This window comes from Capra hircus, chromosome 10 (genome assembly GCF_001704415.2).
Source record: "Capra hircus breed San Clemente chromosome 10, ASM170441v1, whole genome shotgun sequence".
Lineage (NCBI taxonomy): Eukaryota > Metazoa > Chordata > Mammalia > Artiodactyla > Bovidae > Capra > Capra hircus.
The window spans coordinates 14,831,238-14,849,223 of NC_030817.1; the positions used below are offsets into that span (position 1 = coordinate 14,831,238).

Here is a 17,986-nt window from a genome sequence, read left to right on the forward strand (position 1 = left end):
AGCGAGAGCCTGCCGCGCCGCGAGGAGGCTGCGGATCACAAGGCCATTCTGATAGCCTCCCGTCCCCATGGCAACCGCAACGGCATTTATCAGTTCCTTCTGCGCACAGGCACAGCGAAATCTGCATTGCACATGGCAGGCTTCCAGCATCCCGAATGAAAGAGCACTTTGAACGGCTGCCAGGTTTGGGAAGGAGCAGAGCTGTCAGGGCTGCTTAGAGCTGGCAGTTTATACCGGGGAGGCTCTCGCTTCCCAGAATCCTTCGGGCCTGGCGCGCTGCCAAGTGCTTAGCGGAAGCTAAAAAGTAACTCGCTCCCCTCCCCCCTCCCCCTTCCCCTCCCCCTCCCCACGCTCCCTCCCCCCCTCCACGCCATTCACCGCAGCAGCGCTCTCAAAAATTTTCCACATGTCCTGTGTCACCCAATGCAGCCTGTACAATGAAAACCAGAACGCCGGCTCCCCATGCCCGGGCTTTTATTAATCACTGGGGGAGGGAGGCCAGGCAGGGATCAAGACCCTTTACAGTCTGGAGCACCGGATCTCCGCTGTACCTGCCAGAACCCACTGGGTGTGAACCTGTGTGCGGTGTGCATGCGTGTATGTGCCTTTTTTCGGCCTGAAAAATACATTAATAAAAAATAAAAGCAGCTTCAGGACTGTAGACACCCTGAGTAGAGCTTGTAGACATCCTGAGTACGGGGACACCCCTCCCCCCACGTAGGGGTTGAGGGGGGCGGTGCGGGTTTCGGCTGGGTGTTTCTCAGCTTTCATTTCGGTTGGGGAATTGAGGTCATGCAGGCAGCGTTGTTCAGATCCAGCCTTATCCAAGAGCCTTGGGGAAGAGGGTTGTTACTGAGAGCCGAGTCTTTTCTGGAGCTTTCCTCGATTCTCGAATCTCGGGTGTCCGAAGTGAGAGCTCTGAGACCACCGATGGGGAGGAAGCTGGGAGATGATTTTCAATGGAAAGTTTACCCGATAAGTTCTGACTGTCAGGCACAGCCCAGAGCACAAGGGCTTCTACTAGCAGAAGCCGCAAATTGGCAAAGCATTCACTGTGCTGAATCTTTTTTTTTTTTTAATCATAATCTACACTGAGATCAAGGGCTTGGGCTTTATTTTCCAGCACAAATAGAACGAAAATTGTCTGCTGCTTAGGCGGTTGGATAGAGTTCAGGAAAACTATGTCTGGCATTAATTCCAAAGTGGAGGTTTTGGTTCAAGCGAGGCCCATTAATTTCAGTAAACTGTTTTCACTAGCCCAGACCCTGCTGTGCAAGGACTATTTATTACCTTTTGCTAACCTGATGTCTGCAGAGTTGTAAAGTAAAGGAAAAAAAAAATCCAGGGAGGAGATATCTATATCTTGAATCAAATGGGTTCTGCACCTTTCCTTTGGGGGCCATGTTTTATGGGGCATTTTCTGTCCCTGATTTTTCTTTATCAGACTTTTTCTTTTAAATCCATCTTGGAATGAATTTGAGGGAAAAAAAAAAAATCCTGATGGAGAGGATCCTGGTGATAGCAAATATCTGTCTCCTGCCTCCTTCAGAAGAGTACCTCCCAGCCACAGGGATGTTTTGTGTGTCTGTCCCCGGCTTCCAGGCTGCCGATCCAGTGCAAAGCCCTGACATGAGTCACCCTGACCATCCGGTCTAAAATACACCAAGACAGTCAATTTTGGCGTTTGTTCTCCCTAGGAATTTTACTAGCTGCCTTAGAAAAGCACATAAATTGCTTCCCCCTCCTCTTTTTTCCATGCCTCCTCTCTTCATTCCCACCCCTCCCCAGTCCATGTTGATGTCATTTCAAAGGCAAGGATGAAAAGGGGGGATTTGTCAGGCGGTCAGGTTTGTGAATGTCTTTCCAGCCCCCAACACACACACACACACACACACACACACACACACACACAGAGGTTTATGAATGTCTTTCCAGTCTTCAACACACACACACACACACACACACACACACACACACAGAGGTTTGTGAATGTCTTTCCAGCCTTCAACACACACACACACACACCCCTGAGAATGTTAATCAGAATTAAAAGCTAGTCAGTACTATTAAAGCATCAAACATGAAGACTTAGAGAAGGAGGGGGCATATGAGGGGTAGAGGCAGTGGAATGGAACATAAGGAATATAATTCAGTCCTCTGCGCCGACTTGTTAAAATAAAGAAGGGGAAAGGTAGCACCAATTTGGTTAGCTTGTCAATGTCAGAATTACTGGTCTTTTCCTTTTAACTACTCTCCCCATTCGCAACCCCCGCCCCGCCCCGCCCCAACACAGTCAAGTTTTGTGCCTTTCCCAAGTGTGATTAATCTCTGGCAGAGGCCAGAAACAGGAGTAGATTTCTTGGCTGCCCGTTCTGATAAACAGTCTGTTCTTGGGAAGAGTAGGTGAAGGTGGCGTAAGGGAGGGGGGTGGGGGTGGTGATCTGCCGGCCTTGTTGGGGGGGTTGGGGGCAGGGGGAGGAGGGGGAGGGGAGGGGGAGGGGAGGGGGCTCTCTAGTCCCGCCCTCCCGGCAAATGCAATTGCCCTTCCTTTGGAGCGCGTGGTTTTGGGGTGGGTCAGGTTTCCTGGCTCTCAGAATGTGCGCAGACAGTGGGCCCATTCTTGCTGCCAGTTCGCGGCGTCCAGGAAACGTCGGAGGGACACCGAGGGCTCGGGGAGGGGTTGGAGAGCGCTCCGGAAAGGGAGGGGACGCGAGCCTGCGTGCCTGAGGATTCAGACTCCGGATCGGATGCTCCGGCGCAGCCGACGGCGGGCTCCTACGTTGGGAGCCGCCCAGCGGGGAAACCGAGGCAGCCACCGGGAAGGCTCGGGCGGGGCGGAGGGGGGGGGGCGGCGGCGGTAGGAAGTAATGTAAAGCGAAACTGGGAGAACCAGGAGATGTTCACAGCAAAGAGAGGGGCTATTTCGCGGCGTCGGAGGCCGCTGGTACGGAAACTCCATAGGCAAGAACACTGGCTGTGGGTTTTGCAGCGGGTTCATTGTGTGGGCAACCAGGCAGTGAGCGGCGATATGAAAACGTGGGGAGGGGAAGAGTCGGGCTGAAGGGAAATCAGTGCCGAGAAGGCTGCGCGCGGCTGGGAAATGTCACCAAGGAGAGTGCAGTGGCACCGAATAAATGATGAATGATCGGCTACCTTTTGGAAAAGGAGTGTAGTGTAAAATTATTAACAAACGCGAGAAACCCGCGTCTTCTCAGCCTGAAAAGCAAACCCTCACCTCCTGCCTCCCCTCTCCAACACACACACACACCCCACCCCACGTCTACCCTGCATCCAAGCCGCCTCGGCTAGGCTCGTTTTCCTTTGGATTTAATTACATGAAAATGCTGAACAAAAAACCTGTAATTACACCCTTAGTCCCTGCCACTCAGGCCCAGCACACTTCCTGCTTAGTTTTGTTTTTTAAAGAAGAGGTCATTGCCTCTTTTCATTTCAAATTGACCAAAACAAAAAAGTAAAAGCCCCCAATAAATCCCAACTGCTGCGAGCTTCGGCACCACCAGAACTGGGGATGGGAAATCCCTGTTGGTCTAGGAGAGATGAGGATACAGTCTACCCTGGCTTTTGTCTCCTCCTAGCTTTTAGGTCCTGGAGAAGGAAATGGCAACCCACTCCAGTGTTCTTGCCTGGAGAATCCCAGGGACGCGGGAGCCTGGTGGGCTGCCGTCTATGGGGTCGCACAGAGTCGGACACGACTGAAGCGACTTAGCAGCAGCAGCAGCAGCAGCAGCAGCTTTTAGGTCCAGAGGCAGTCACTGTTTGTTTGTCCATCAGCCCAGAAAAACCGAGATGCTGAGCTGGCCAGGGGGACGACTGAAGAGTATGGATCAGGCCTCAATTCTTCTAGCTATTTTACCTAGAAACATTTAGTGCTGGAAAGGAGATTCCTGACAATGGCTTGCCTTTCTACACCCCTAGGTATTAAAATAGAGATACTCACTGTAAGCTCCCAAAGTTTGGAAAATAGGTAATATCAACACTTGGCAGATGAGGAAACTGAGCCTTGAGAAAATAAGCAGATTGCTCTATGTCAGTCATGTGGCCGGTGGAGGTGTGTTATACAAGCACTGTCTCTGATGACTTTGGGGCTTTTTCTTCAGGAAACTAGGACACCTAGGAGTAAATGGAAGCTTCTAGATTCTGGGCTAGAGTCAGCCTGGCTTCATTCATCATTAGATCCCTAGGGCTGAGAAAGTATTCTGTAAATAGTTAAGTAATCTAATGAATGGCAATGGAAGGGCACACGCTTAGGAGCTAGGAGACAGAAACCCACTAGGCCCTCTGGCACCCAAGTTGCAGCTTTGAAACAAAATGTAAGTGATGAGAATAGCTTCACACTCATGCAGACACACCAGGCTTGAATCCTCTGAGTCTGGCCAGAGAGGGAAATTGAGGTTATCCAGATGGCAGTCTTCTAGATGGGTCAGGGTTGCTGCTAAGTCACTTCAGTCATGTCCAACTCTGTGCGACACCACAGACGGCAGCCCACCAGGCTCCCCTGTCCCTGGGATTCTCCAGGCAAGAACACTGGAGTGGGTTGCCATTTCCTTCTCCAGTGCATGAAAGTGAAAAGTGAAAGTGAAGTCGCTCAGTCCAGTCTGACTCTTTGCAACCCCATGGACTGCAGCCTACCAGGCTCCTCTGTCCATGGGATTTTCCAGGCAAGAGTATTGGAGTGGGGTGCCATTGCCTTCTCCGGGGTCAGGGTTGAGGGCTATCTTATTCCCTGGATTTCCAGCTCCTGTGGTACCTATGCCAGGCTTGATTGTCAAGGTATAGGCCTCTCCTAGGCTAGAAGTGATTTGAGGAGTAGCCTGCCATAGTCATCAAGTGGCCCCCCAGACCAAGTATAGGACAGTACCTATTGGGTGGCTGCACACAGAGTCCATATTATCTGAATCTAGTGAAAGCAAAGGTTTGTTACTTGACTTATGGGTTTGGAAAGAGGCTACTTCCACCATTAAGTGGATCTTCTCCACTTCCTTCTCTTTCGACATGCAGCCTGGGGGTCCTTCTCAGGTGTGGACATTTAAAATCTATCAATATGTATCCTCAGTAAGGGGAACTCAGTAAGTTCCTAAATACTTCAGCATGTGCTACAGCTTCAGATTTTCCTCCATCACCTTTACCTAGAGGCAGGGTATAGAAAACCCAGGAAGGTCTCAGGGGATGCCTGGGAATCATGGCTATCCAATTTTGCTCAAAGCTGAATGGTGACTGATTTTAACTCCCCCAAAACTAGTGCTAATTTATGCATAATCTCCCATCTATTGGCACAGTAGTGGCATTCTTCACCTGGAAATTTCTGCAAGAGAGACATTTTAACTGTCTTGCAGTTTCTTACAGACAGGTAGGGTACCCCCACCCCATCCTCCAAAAAAGGCTGGCACCCCTGGAACAGAAGAAGGAACACTGGATTTAGGGCCAGAGAACCTGGTTTTCAATAATTCTGGACTAGCTCTGGATGTGCTTTCCTGACCTACACAGGAGGGTGTTGAAAGTAACACCTAAGTCACAAGGCTGGTGTGGTGATTGGTGAGATAATGTCTGGGAAGGCATTTCAGAGCTCTCAACAAACGCTGGTCATTCCATTGTTCATAATCGCTTCCATTTTATTAAGTACATTATAATATTTATCTTCCACACAGGCCAATGAGACCAATTATACCCCTTTTACAGACTAAGAAATACAGGGTCAGGTGATCTGGTCAAGGTCACAGAGCTATTTAGGGTCAGCCAAGTCCAAGTGGAACATCAAACTGTTAAGTATATACTAAATGCTAAGCGACTCCTCTTTTTCTCTCCCGAGTTGCAGGTTGAACCGCCTAGCTAAGCAAGATGAGTCCAAATACTTGGCGATGTTCCTAGCCCATGCACCCCAACCGGGGACAGCACTGATGGCTGCCCTTCTGTACCAGACTTGACCGAGGACAGTGAGGCCGCAGCGAGGGCTTCCAGCTCTGACGCCCCGCCTTCTGGCAGCCCTGGAGCAGGAAAGCGCCGGCGACGACGGGTCTCTGAAGCCGGGTGGTGGAAACCCCCGGGCTCTGGTGAGGGCCCTTTGGAACCCGGCATGCCGGCTCCCTGCTCAGGCCCCGGGCGCACACGGGGTGGGGCGGGAGGGTCTGAGCACCTGTGGTCCTGACCGCCCGCCGCCTGCCTCTCCGCCCACTTTCGCCCTCCAAGCCCCCCTTCCCGATTTACCCCCCCTCCTTGGGGTGTGGATGTTTGTTTTAACCCAAATGGATCGGCGAATAGCACCCTTGTCTGGCGCTTCCCTCCTGCCCCCCCTCTAGGGCTGGTCCCTGAGAGGCTCATTCCAGGGTTCCTTGATTTTGGGGACCTGAAAAAACACGCGCTTTTGCTGAGGCCAGCGTTGGGCTCCCCCCGTGCCCTGGCACGCTGGCCAGGAGAGGAAGCGGGGAGGAGGCAGGAACCAGACGCGACTCCCCCGCCCCGCGCCTTTCTTCTCTTCCCTGCTCCCCGCCCCTTCAGGAAGAAAGCAGTCAAGAGATCTGATCGCTCGCTGCGGCCGCCGCGCCAGCACCAACCACTACGTCCTCCTCTCCCTTCCACCCAGTTTTGCACGGAGCGCCCGGCTGCCCGCGCGCCCGGGGCCGGGCAGGTCCCGGCGGGCGGTGCAGCCTCCCCTCCCCCCGGGGCTCTTAGCGAATCACGTTGTTCCTGGGATTTCACGACCTAGTGGGTCTTGCGTAACCCTATGCCCTGGCCTAAATTAACTTTTTTTTTTTAAATACCAGGATTAATCCTTTAGGAAAAGGCAAATACTTCCGTCACGGAACCGGCCTGGGAGTAAATGTGTAAATCACCATGCTGACTCTATTCCCTCTCACTCCTCCAGCCCCCGGGGTTGAGGGTGGGGGTTCCTGGCCTGGGGATGGGGGACGCCCAGCCCACACGTTTGTTTTCATTTACTTCGAGGCGGCTCTAGCGGGCCGAAGAAATGGGTCCTCCTGACTGCTGGCTTGAGTGTTACCAAAAAAGGCCTTTCTCTTGCCTGAGAGCTTGGCCCGCACGTTGCAGTGGGGTGAGGCGAGGTTCAGCCCGGGCCTCCTCGGCTGAGCCAGCTGGCTGCAGGATGCCAGGCCAGAGTCCCCCGCCCCCTTCCCCCCAACCCTGTCTCTGCCACAAACCAGTGGGGGCGCGAACAGGAGGGAGACTGCAGGGAGCTTCGAGGTGCATGGATCCAGCTGCAATCTTCTCACCTCTAGCAGAGGTGTCGCCTCCGGAAAGGCCAAGTGGAGAGCTGACCTTTTGCTCTAGTTTTAAAGCTGGGTCCTCCGAGGATGCCAGCCCAGATGCCAAGCTGCGGGTGGTGTGGGGGGATCAGCCACCGTTGGAACTTTGGGAAATTGCAGGCATTTCCCCTTGCCAGATTGACCCTTGACTTGGCCAGTCTCCAAGACACTCCCCGCCCCCCAACCATTCTGTCCCAGCTGTGGGTCTCTCCACCTAGTGTCTTACATAGAAGCCCCCCTTCCCCCACCTTACTTCCCTTTGTGGAGGCAATATTGTCACATGCAGTTCTCCAAGGGAAATTTCTCTCCAAAATATTGATATTCTTGCCTCTCACAATCCCTGACACATCCCCAAACAGGGCCATCTCAAGATAAGCGGTTAAGATGAAATTTATCACCTTCAGTGATGATGACTCTTTGAAGGGAAAGGTATCAAGAGAGCTATGCCTTTTAAATTAAAGGATTACAAGACTGTAATGGAAGTTTGTTTAAATGCATGTTTATTTCTAACTTGGTGTGTCTGAGGATACCCGGCATGTATGTGTGTGTGTGTATCTTCTTTAGTAACAGCAAAGGCAGACAAGGAGATGGAGACATATGTGTGTGCATACCAAACATAGCACTATGACACAGAATCCAACTTGCTTTCTCTAGCAGCCTGGCTAGAGGGTTGGGGCTAAGTTGCTTTCTTCAGTATTTTTTGGTTTAATAATGGGATAGGCTGAATAAGTATAAAGGCATAGATTAACTAGCCAAGCTAAATCTAAACAGCCTCAAGCCCCAGGCTGGTGGGAATGTCACTCTATTTCCTAGCCCTGTGTTTTGACTCACTCCAGGGTAGCTGTGGTGTGGGGAGGGTTGAAGTCTGGGAGGGTGAAGCAATGCTCCCAGCAGCTCTTTACAGATGAATCACTGCCGGGAGCCAGCGGCCTGCGAAAGTTTATTATTGTTGGGGAGTGCACAGTGAGCTCACTGTTTTGCAGAAACAGAAATCTGACTGCTTTTGAGATGAAAGAGGGGCTCCCTAGGGCTTTTCCTTCCCCCTTTCTCCCTATTCTTAAAAATTCACCTTCTTTTGCACCCTAGGACCCCAGAATGAGTGGGAAATCAGGGTGCTAGGGAGGGCTGAATGGGGGAAACAGGTTCTGAAGGTCGTGTCAAAATCAAAATACTTCTTGTTGCTTCAGCTGAACTTTTTTTTTACAATTAGTAGTAATAGTAGTGATAAAAGTAGGGATCCTTATGTTCTATGTAATTTACAAAGTATTTCTATATGTTAATCAGCAATAGTACCATCAATATCGATACCAATAATAGCCAACAATTACTCACAGCTTTCTATATACCTGACACTGTTCTACACAATGTGTGGCATATTTATGCTAGTCTCTGGCAGTGGCAGGTCCACAGCTTCTATGGAAGAAGTCAATGGCACAATCTATTTGGAAGGGGAGGGTGGGGGGCAGTTATGAAGATGTATTTGCGTAGCACTTTACATGAGAATTGTATGTAACAAACTGGGGGTGGGGGGCGGGCTGATGGAAATTTTGAGCACTCCAAAACACCACTGAGAACCTAAACTTGTCAAAGGCAGCATTCAAAACAGATTTACAGTATTCAGATCCCAGTTCTGTCTCTCATGGGTGTGTGACCTTGGACAAGTTATTTAACCTCTTTGTTTTCTGAGCTTGTAAAACACAGCAATAGAATCTACCTTGTAGATAATATTGAAGGTTTAATGATAACGTAAGTAAACCACCTAACAGTGTCTGAACCACAGCAAGTCAAAATGAGTTATAACAAGAAATACAATGACAATTCAAACATTCCTAATTAAGTGGGAGCTCAGATCCCATTTTACAGATGGAAAACAGAGGTTATGTTAGGCTATGTAATAGCTCAAGGTCACAAAGCCAGTAAGAGAAAATTCTAAGTGTGTCAGACTCCAGAATCTGAAATTCCATTACATGGCCACCCTTCTTGCCCAGGACTACCTTAGTCTTCATGGAAAAAACCAATACTTGAAAGAATCAGTGGAAATGCCCCTTTGACCAACATATCTGTTCTTCAATAAACACTAATGATGAGACGTGATCTTGTCTCATCAAGAAAAGAAATCATGACCTTGCTCAGCCTTCTAGGGCCCTATGGAATGAAATCACAGCACAGAGAAAAGAATTTTGAAAAACGGCGGCGGTGTTTTACAAAGCTCTATCGATATTATTAAATGGCTGTCCCCACCTTCTTTTTATCAAACCGGGGAAAACCACTCACCTGTCTGGTCTCTCCAGCACCTCCCTCCCTGCCCCCAACTGCAGCTGTGCGCAGCCAGTAGACTGTTTTCCTTAAAGGCCTCCGGGGGTGCTCGTAGCTTCTTTAGACATTCAGCCAAAATTTTTAAAGAGTGCGGCTTGGGGGGAGGGTTGTGTCACCCTGAATTCATTTTAGCTCCGTCGCTGAAGCTCAGGTTTCTAGACCAGGGCACAAAAACAAAAGCGGAAAGGCAGTTTCTGGAAAACTGGAGAACAGCTAGTCTTGCAGGTGCTTCGGCATCAGGGGTAGTAATGAGTGTAACATTCATCCGGGGGGGGGGCGTGGATGCGGGGAAAGAGGTTTGATTGCTGATGAAATATGCAAATTTTATATTATATTATGAAATTCACAGCGAAAAAAATCTTGAGACAGGACATATTTAAATTCACTGCCCCCGGGGTGGGGCGGGGATGGGGTGGGGAGCGGGATCGGAAGCGACGCTCGTGCTTTTGAAAAGCGTTTTAAACTTGGGAAAGCCAGGCGGGGAAAGGAAAGGTCATCGTCTGTTTTAATTTCCAAGCCCCCCTCCCCGCTCCAGCGCTGGACTTCCAGCATCAGCTCGCCGGGCCTCAGCTGTTGTACACACACACAAACACACACACACACACACGCACACACGCACTCACGCAAGGCCAGGGGGGGAGGGGAGGGCGGAGGCGCGGAGGAGGGGCCAACTGGGAGGAATCTGGGCGGCCTGCCGCGCATGCGCTTTTCCGAGCAACAAGTGGGCTCCACGGAGGAAGTGTAAAGGGGAGGGGCGGCGCGGGAGGGGGGGAGAACTGGTGCAGAGCGTGGTGGTGACGTCAGCGCTCCGCCCGGGCGGCATCCCGCGCGGCCAAGCCCGGGACAGCGCGAGCCGCAGCGCGAGCGGGAGCGCCGCGCCGCGCCTCCGGAACGTAGAGTTTTAACAATCACAACCCCACATTCCGGGCGAGCGCTAGCTGGGAAAGGGATGCGACCCGGGCCGAGGCGCCGCGCGAGCGCCCTGCAGCCAACGTGAGCGCCGCCAGCTGCGAGGGGCCCCCCGGCGCCGCCGGCCAGGCCCGGGGCGGGCGGGCGGGTGGGTGGAGGGGCTGGGGTCGGCGGCGGGAGCCTGCTGGCGTGCACGCCTTCTCTCCTCGGCTCTCGTGCGTCCTGGAAGCAGTGACCGCGGCGGCTGCACTCGCGGCCGTGCACGCCCATCCGCCGCCAGCGGAACGGCCGGCCGACCTCTGCGGAGGGGGAGAAGCGCCTCGCGGCTGCCAGCTCCTCCCCCGGTCCTCCGGGGAAGCCGCTTCTTCAGCAAGATTGGACCCGAGCGCCGGGTGGCACTGCACCCTCTAGCCTTCGTCCCGGGGAGCCTGGAGGGGAGAGGACGCAGGTCGTAAGGGGTTCCCCCCCACACACCCCGCCAACCAGGGGAGAGGAAGAGACAACCCCTTGCGAGCTTCCACGCACCAGCTTATACTCCGGGGAGGGGGCCAAGAGCCAACGGCCGCCAGCACCCGGCCACCCTCGCCCCCTCCCCCGTCCCGGGCCCGGAGCTTCCAGCCTGGTTCCGCGACACCAGGAAGAAGGCGCCGAAGCTCACCTCGCGACGAGACAGCCGCAGTAGGAGGAGGTGGGGGCGAGGAGCTGGGCTGCACTCGTCCGCCGCCCGGGCGGTGGAGTCCCCGGTGGCCAGGCACTTCGCTGGCGGTGGACATTCGCGCTCGCTCCAGCCCCTGGGGCAGAACTTTCTCACCCCCCCCACCCCCCGCTTCCTCCCCCCGCAGCCGGACTCCTGCCCCAGCCGGCCGGCCCTCCGGGAGGAGCAGGCGCCGCGGAGACAGCTCGGCCGGGGGAGGGGGCCTCCCTTCCCCAGGGCCGGCATCATGTCGGCGGCGCAGGTGTCCTCGTCTCGGAGACAGTCTTGCTACCTGTGCGATCTGCCCCGCATGCCCTGGGCCATGATCTGGGACTTCTCGGAACCCGTATGCCGCGGTTGCGTCAACTACGAGGGAGCTGATCGCATCGAGTTTGTGATTGAGACAGCGCGCCAGCTGAAACGGGCGCACGGCTGCTTCCAGGACGGCCGCTCCCCCGGGCCGCCGCCGCCCGTCGGGGTCAAGACGGTGGCTCTGTCGGCTAAGGAGGCGGCGGCGGCAGCGGCAGCGGCTGCGGCCGCCGCGCAACAACAGCAGCAACAGCAGCAGCAGCAGCAGCTCAACCACGTCGATGGTTCCAGCAAGCCTGCGGTGCTGGCGGCCCCGTCCGGCCTGGAGCGCTACGGCCTGAGCGCGGCCGCCGCGGCCGCGGTGGAACAACGCAGCCGCTTCGAGTACCCGCCACCGCCTGTGAGCCTGGGGAGCAGCAGCCACGCCGCGCGGCTGCCCAACGGCCTGGGGGGCCCCAACGGCTTCCCCAAGCCCAACCCGGAGGAGGGACCCCCGGAGCTGAACCGCCAGAGCCCCAACTCTTCTTCGGCGGCGGCATCGGTGGCATCTCGGCGCGGGACGCACGGCGGGTTAGTGGCAGGGCTGCCCAACCCAGGGGGTGGCGGAGGCCCCCAGCTCACCGTGCCCCCCAACCTGCTGCCGCAGACGCTGCTTAACGGCCCGGCCAGCGCTCCGGTGCTGCCTCCGCCGCCGCCTCACGCCCTGGGCAGCCGTGGGCCCCCGACGCCGGCGCCCCCAGGGGCCCCCGGGGGCCCCGCTTGCCTCGGGGGTGCCCCCGGCGTTTCGGCCGCCTCGTCCTCCGCGGCGTCCTCGACCTCGTCGTCGGTGGCCGAGGTGGGCGTGGGTGCTGGCGGCAAGAGGCCCGGATCGGTGTCGAGCACCGACCAGGAGCGCGAGCTGAAGGAGAAGCAGCGGAACGCCGAAGCCCTGGCGGAGCTGAGCGAGAGCCTGCGCAATCGCGCGGAGGAGTGGGCCAACAAGCCCAAGATGGTCCGCGACACGCTGCTCACGCTGGCCGGCTGCACGCCCTATGAGGTGCGCTTCAAGAAGGACCACTCGCTGCTGGGCCGCGTCTTCGCCTTCGACGCCGTCTCCAAGCCCGGCATGGACTACGAGTTGAAGCTGTTCATCGAGTACCCCACGGGCTCGGGCAACGTGTACTCCAGCGCCTCCGGGGTGGCCAAGCAGATGTACCAGGACTGTATGAAGGACTTTGGCCGGGGTCTCTCCTCTGGCTTCAAGTACTTGGAGTATGAGAAGAAGCACGGCTCCGGGGACTGGCGCCTCCTTGGAGACCTACTTCCCGAAGCCGTGCGCTTCTTTAAGGAGGGCGTGCCGGGCGCCGACATGCTGCCCCAGCCCTACCTGGACGCCAGCTGCCCCATGCTGCCCACGGCCCTGGTGAGTCTAAGCCGCGCCCCCAGCGCACCTCCGGGGACCGGGGCCCTGCCGCCCACCACCCCCTCGGGCCGGGGCGCAGCCGCCAGCCTGCGCAAGAGGAAGGCGTCTCCCGAGCCCCCGGACTCCGCCGAGGGCGCGCTGAAGCTGGGCGAGGAGCAGCAGAGGCAGCAGTGGATGGCGAATCAGAGCGAGGCCCTCAAGCTCACCATGTCGGCCGGGGGCTTCGCGGCTCCGGGGCACGCGGCAGGGGGGCCGCCCCCGCCGCCCCCACCCCTGGGACCCCATTCCAACCGGACCACCCCGCCCGAGTCAGCCCCTCAGAACGGTCCGTCGCCCATGGCCGCCCTCATGTCGGTGGCAGACACTCTGGGCACGGCGCACTCGCCCAAGGACGGCAGTTCGGTGCACTCCACCACGGCCTCCGCGCGGCGCAACAGCAGCAGCCCGGTGTCACCGGCCTCCGTACCTGGGCAGCGCCGCCTGACGTCGCGGAACGGGGACCTGAATTTACAGGTGGCGCCCCCGCCGCCTAGCACCCACCCGGGCATGGACCAAGTGCATCCCCAAAACATTCCGGATTCCCCTATGGCCAACAGCGGGCCCCTCTGCTGTACCATTTGCCACGAACGTTTGGAGGACACGCATTTCGTCCAGTGCCCCTCCGTTCCCAGCCACAAATTCTGCTTCCCTTGCTCTAGAGAGAGTATCAAGGCCCAGGGGGCTACCGGCGAGGTGTACTGCCCCAGCGGAGAGAAATGCCCCCTAGTTGGGTCGAATGTACCTTGGGCCTTCATGCAGGGCGAAATCGCGACGATCTTAGCTGGGGATGTTAAAGTGAAAAAGGAGAGAGACCCTTGAACCAGGAGATATCCACCCCTTTTGCCCCAGTCCAGCTCCTCTCCTGTCCAAAGGGCCCCTTCCCCAACCCCTTGACCGCTCCCCCCCACCCCTTCGCGCCCAAGATGTAGAATTGTGAATATAACAAACTGCAAAAAGTTAGTCTTATGTATAGACATTATTTTCGTCGTATGTTTCTATATTTTGAAACAAAGGTATGTTAACTTCTTCATTTGAAGGATAAGCTGGTTTGTGTTAAGTATAATAATTGGTTGGGTCATTTGCATCATATTCGTTAGCATTTATTGGTGGCAGAGTGTTTGCCTAGGTACAGAAGTAATAGCCCTTAGCAACGACTGCTGCTGGTGTGTATTTTTGTAAATGTTATGCACTCACTGAAAGAAAAAAAAAAACACAAAAGAAAGTGACTTTTTTTTTTTGCCAAGGCCAGTGTTGCTGCCTAAAAAAAATGATGCTATAAAATGGTGAGAGCTTCTTTCTGAACAGCCCCAAGTGTTGAAGTCTTCACTTTATTTTGTTCAGTTTTGTTCTGGTTGGTTTTTTTTTGTTGTTTTTTTCTGTTTCCTTTGCAAAATGGTAAGGGGGGTGTTGGGGGTGGGTGGGTGTTTTTTGTTGCAAGTTGGTGAGGGAAAATGTTTTTTGGTTTGTTTCTACTGACCTGAATGTGTTGGATCTTCACGTGTTGTTTTGTTTTTGCTTTATTGATGCACGGATGCTTTTTGAACAGTAGAGCGAAATGCTAGACATGGAGAATCTGCTCTGTTTGTCCTTTATACATTTCTGTAGTTAACAGAACACTGTAATGTGCCTTGGAGCTTAGTAACTTGTAATAAATTCAATTGATATTAATTCTGCCCCGAGTCAGCAAGTGTGTTTTTCCAGGGCTAAGACTGCACAGCTGCACCAGCAGGGACAGCGCCTCACTACTTCCGATAGACAGAGAGTACAGACGCGCGCCGGTACCTTTGAAAGCCCTCAGCGGTGGCCTCTGTAGAAGGCCCAGTGCTGGCTGACCGCTCCTCCCCTTCTGTACCAGGCTATTTACATTCACCTTGGGCGGGACAGTTGCTGACTAAGCAATCTCTGTTTACTCTTCAGCATCTCTGCTTCCCCACCCCTGCCATGCGCACCCCAGCTGCAAATGACTTTGTCAGGAATGCTTTTTTGGTCCCTTGCCCTGTGGCCCCGAGTATATGCTGATACCTAATGCAGCTGTGACTTAGGCAAGTGGGATGAGGGGAAGCAGAAAAAAAACGGGTGCTTTGCCTCCTAGATGTGGCAGAAATCACTGTTGTACATTTAAAGCAAAAAGTGCCATGGAGCTGGGAGCCGGCAAGAGGGCTGTGGAAGTGGGAAACATTCATTGTACTCAGTTCTAGCAGCTTCCAGTTCCTGCAGTGGAAGCAGTTTCACTTCATTCGTGACACGTTTCCTTCTCACTGCCCCACATCCCCCCCCCCCACCCTGCTTTTGATGATAATTTTTAAAGCAGAACACCTAGTTGGTTTCAGAGTGGGGGAGAGGGGAAAAAAACCCAAACCCTGTTCCTGGGGCAGTGATGGCTTATGACAGCAAACAGAACCCATTCCTGCCGGTTGAAATGCAGTTACTCATCTAATCAACTTTCTGGTGGCATCTGTGAGGTATAGAAGGAAGGGGATGGGACTGGAACATCCTTTAGGGGCTCAGAGCCCCTTGATTGAGCCTAGATGGGAACTAAGGGAAGGCAAACAAACCTGGTTTGAACCTTGTACTTTCCTGGAGAGGCAAATGGAAGGAAAGTAGAAAATGAGATGGAGGAAGCAAAAAACCCCAGATCCTACTGGAAATCCACTTCAGGCCACACCCCATTCCTGGTCGAGGTAAGCTGGGCCGAGACCTTTATCACCAGAGGAATAGCAGAGGCCAGAGGTATAGCAAATAAGAAAAAAGACTTGGCAATCCCCACCCCACTCAAATCAAAGGGTAGGGCGGTGGGTATGGGTACAGATGAGTTTGGGGAAAAACAAACCACTGGTTGCTCCAGAACACCCATGTGAAAGTTGGGTTGGTGTTCTGACTTGCTGTTAATAACAGTCTTTTAGTTTCTGTTTGTGCTTTACCACCACCATCCTTGAAGTAGTGGAAACCATGACTGTGTGTGCGTGTGTGTGTGTATGTGTGTGTGTCTGAGGGTGTGGATAAATGGCAATTGATGGATCTGCAGCAGTCTCTTTAATCCTGGTACCCGGGAGGTGCCTGTCTCACCTCTTTAAGAATCTCCCTACATATAAATAGATGTGCGTGTCAGCTTCCTGCAAATGTGTCCTTGCATTTTCATCTGCTGCCAAGTGTTGTATTGGTGCTTATGAGTCATGAAACCTATTTTCATCCTCAGGGGTAATTAACTTGGGGGGTGATAATGCATAGCAGACCATAGGAAGAGTTAATTCTAAAACCTCTCCTCACCTGGCTACCAATCACATTTCACTTAAAGGTCTGGGTTGGCTTTTTCTCATAAGCTCATTAATAAAAACCAAGCATGTTTTGCCTGGAAGATCCTCTGAGGTGCTCCCCACCCCCACTCCCACTGCACACACACATAAAATGGGTAAACCTCAGCAGCCTGAGAATAAAAAGTGTCACTGGTGTGATTTAACCACCAGTGAATGAAGGCACGGTGGGTGCAGCCATTGCCCTTGAGCTGCGCATGGCAACTTGGCCGTGTGGATGACGGGGTCTAGGTGTGAACCTGGTGAGTACTGTCCAGTGTTTCCAGGGGGACATTGGCCCTGTTAACCTGCCTCTGTGTGCACATCTGTTCCTGCTCACCTGCCACTGAATGCTTCATTGCTACAGTATTCCTTTCAGGAACTTGAAGGATTACGGGATCCTTGATTTAGTGCCCATAGGTAGACAAGGGGCCTGTCATTAAGAGCTGAGAACTGTAGTTTGCTCTTTCTTCTTGTGGCTGGGTGCATTATTAGCAAAAGAGGCAGAGCTGTAATAACGAAGCCTCCAGCACAGGCGGCCAGTTGGGTTTCACTAAGGAAACCTGCCTTGATGAGACCTGGGGGAAGGGAAGGAGGGAGGTGCTGAGAGAGAGAGCCGGGGTTTGGAGTGGAAGTGAATTATAATGGTGTAGTTAATTAAAGTTTACCATTGCCCAGGGCCATTTGTTAAATGGCGGCTGCCTCTCTGCTCTTCTTTTTTTTTGAAACTGTGACCTTTCTCATTGCTCTGACCCATTCAGCTGCTAGTCGGGTTGCCTTAACCAGTCTTGCTTTGATCCCTGAGCTAGATTCCACCCTGACGCCATCCATAGTTGTACACCCAGGAAGTAATTTCCTCTCCAGCACAAGAGGATTCTTGTGGGTTTCAGAGGTTCAGAGGTAGGTCTCTGATGAGCTAGGCTTCCTTCATCTCCAGTTCACCCTGGATCTGCCCACCTCCTCCATTTCCTGCTTCTCATTGCCTTCCCGCCACTCCACGCCAAAATGGCTAACACTTAAAAAAAAAAAAATCCATATTGCTTTTATTTATAGGCATTGTTTGTGCAGCGAATCTGAGCTGGATGTTTCTTTGAGTGGGTACAGGGGCGGTGCAAGGAGGACTTAGTTCAACAGCTTTTACAGAATAGGCTGATGGGGGTCAGTTTTTGACCTTGATCTCCCACCAGTGAGGACAACTCATCCTGTCAAATAAGTCTGGCATTCACATCTAAACTCTTCAGCTCATGTAGGCGTGCACACCTATGCTGTTAAACATGATTTCAGGGTGCATTTTCACATGCATTCAGCCCAGGCTCTTGATGTAACGAGTTCTGAAAACTTTTGTTTTCTCTTAATACTTTGTCAAATCAAGGAAATCTGAACAGGGAATGACGCTCACGGGCATCTAGTACAACTTTTTAAAACCTTTCTGGGGTCAGAGCACCTTAGAAAAATTTGATGAAAATGATGGGTCCTTCCTTCAAAACTATGTGCCCCCCACACATGGTCTTGCATACATTTTCTTTCCCTTTTAATACAACTTTTATGTATTTATATTTAAATGGGTAATATGTTCCTTTGGCTCAAAATTCAAAAGATGCAAAGGGGAATACAGTACAACTGTCAGGTCTTCATTCTACAAGTGGCTCCTTGGCCACCTAGTTCTCTTCTGGGACGCAACCAATGTTACCTGATTTTTAGAGGGGTTCACGCACATCTAAAATCCATCTACGGACCTTGAGGTTAGAAC

General features: G+C 53.3%; 1 protein-coding gene and 1 long non-coding RNA gene across 2 annotated transcripts; one reads left to right on the forward strand and one right to left on the reverse strand.

The window, feature by feature from the left end:
• LOC106502578 lies at positions 8,450-11,444 on the reverse strand. Its single transcript, XR_001918639.1, has 2 exons — positions 11,161-11,444; positions 8,450-10,930 (listed from the first exon to the last, which is right to left on the reverse strand). It is a non-coding gene; the product is annotated as an uncharacterized LOC106502578 (long non-coding RNA).
• IRF2BPL (interferon regulatory factor 2 binding protein like) lies at positions 11,408-14,619 on the forward strand. The gene has a single exon (XM_018053927.1). It carries the CDS (start codon positions 11,444-11,446, stop codon positions 13,763-13,765), a length of 2,322 nt encoding a protein of 773 aa, XP_017909416.1. The 5' UTR covers positions 11,408-11,443; the 3' UTR covers positions 13,766-14,619.

What these genes read in the sequence shown, in the direction of transcription:
- IRF2BPL (XM_018053927.1), top strand. Translation starts at nt 11,444, where the DNA reads ATGTCGGCGGCGCAGGTGTCCTCGTCTCGGAGACAGTCTTGCTACCTG.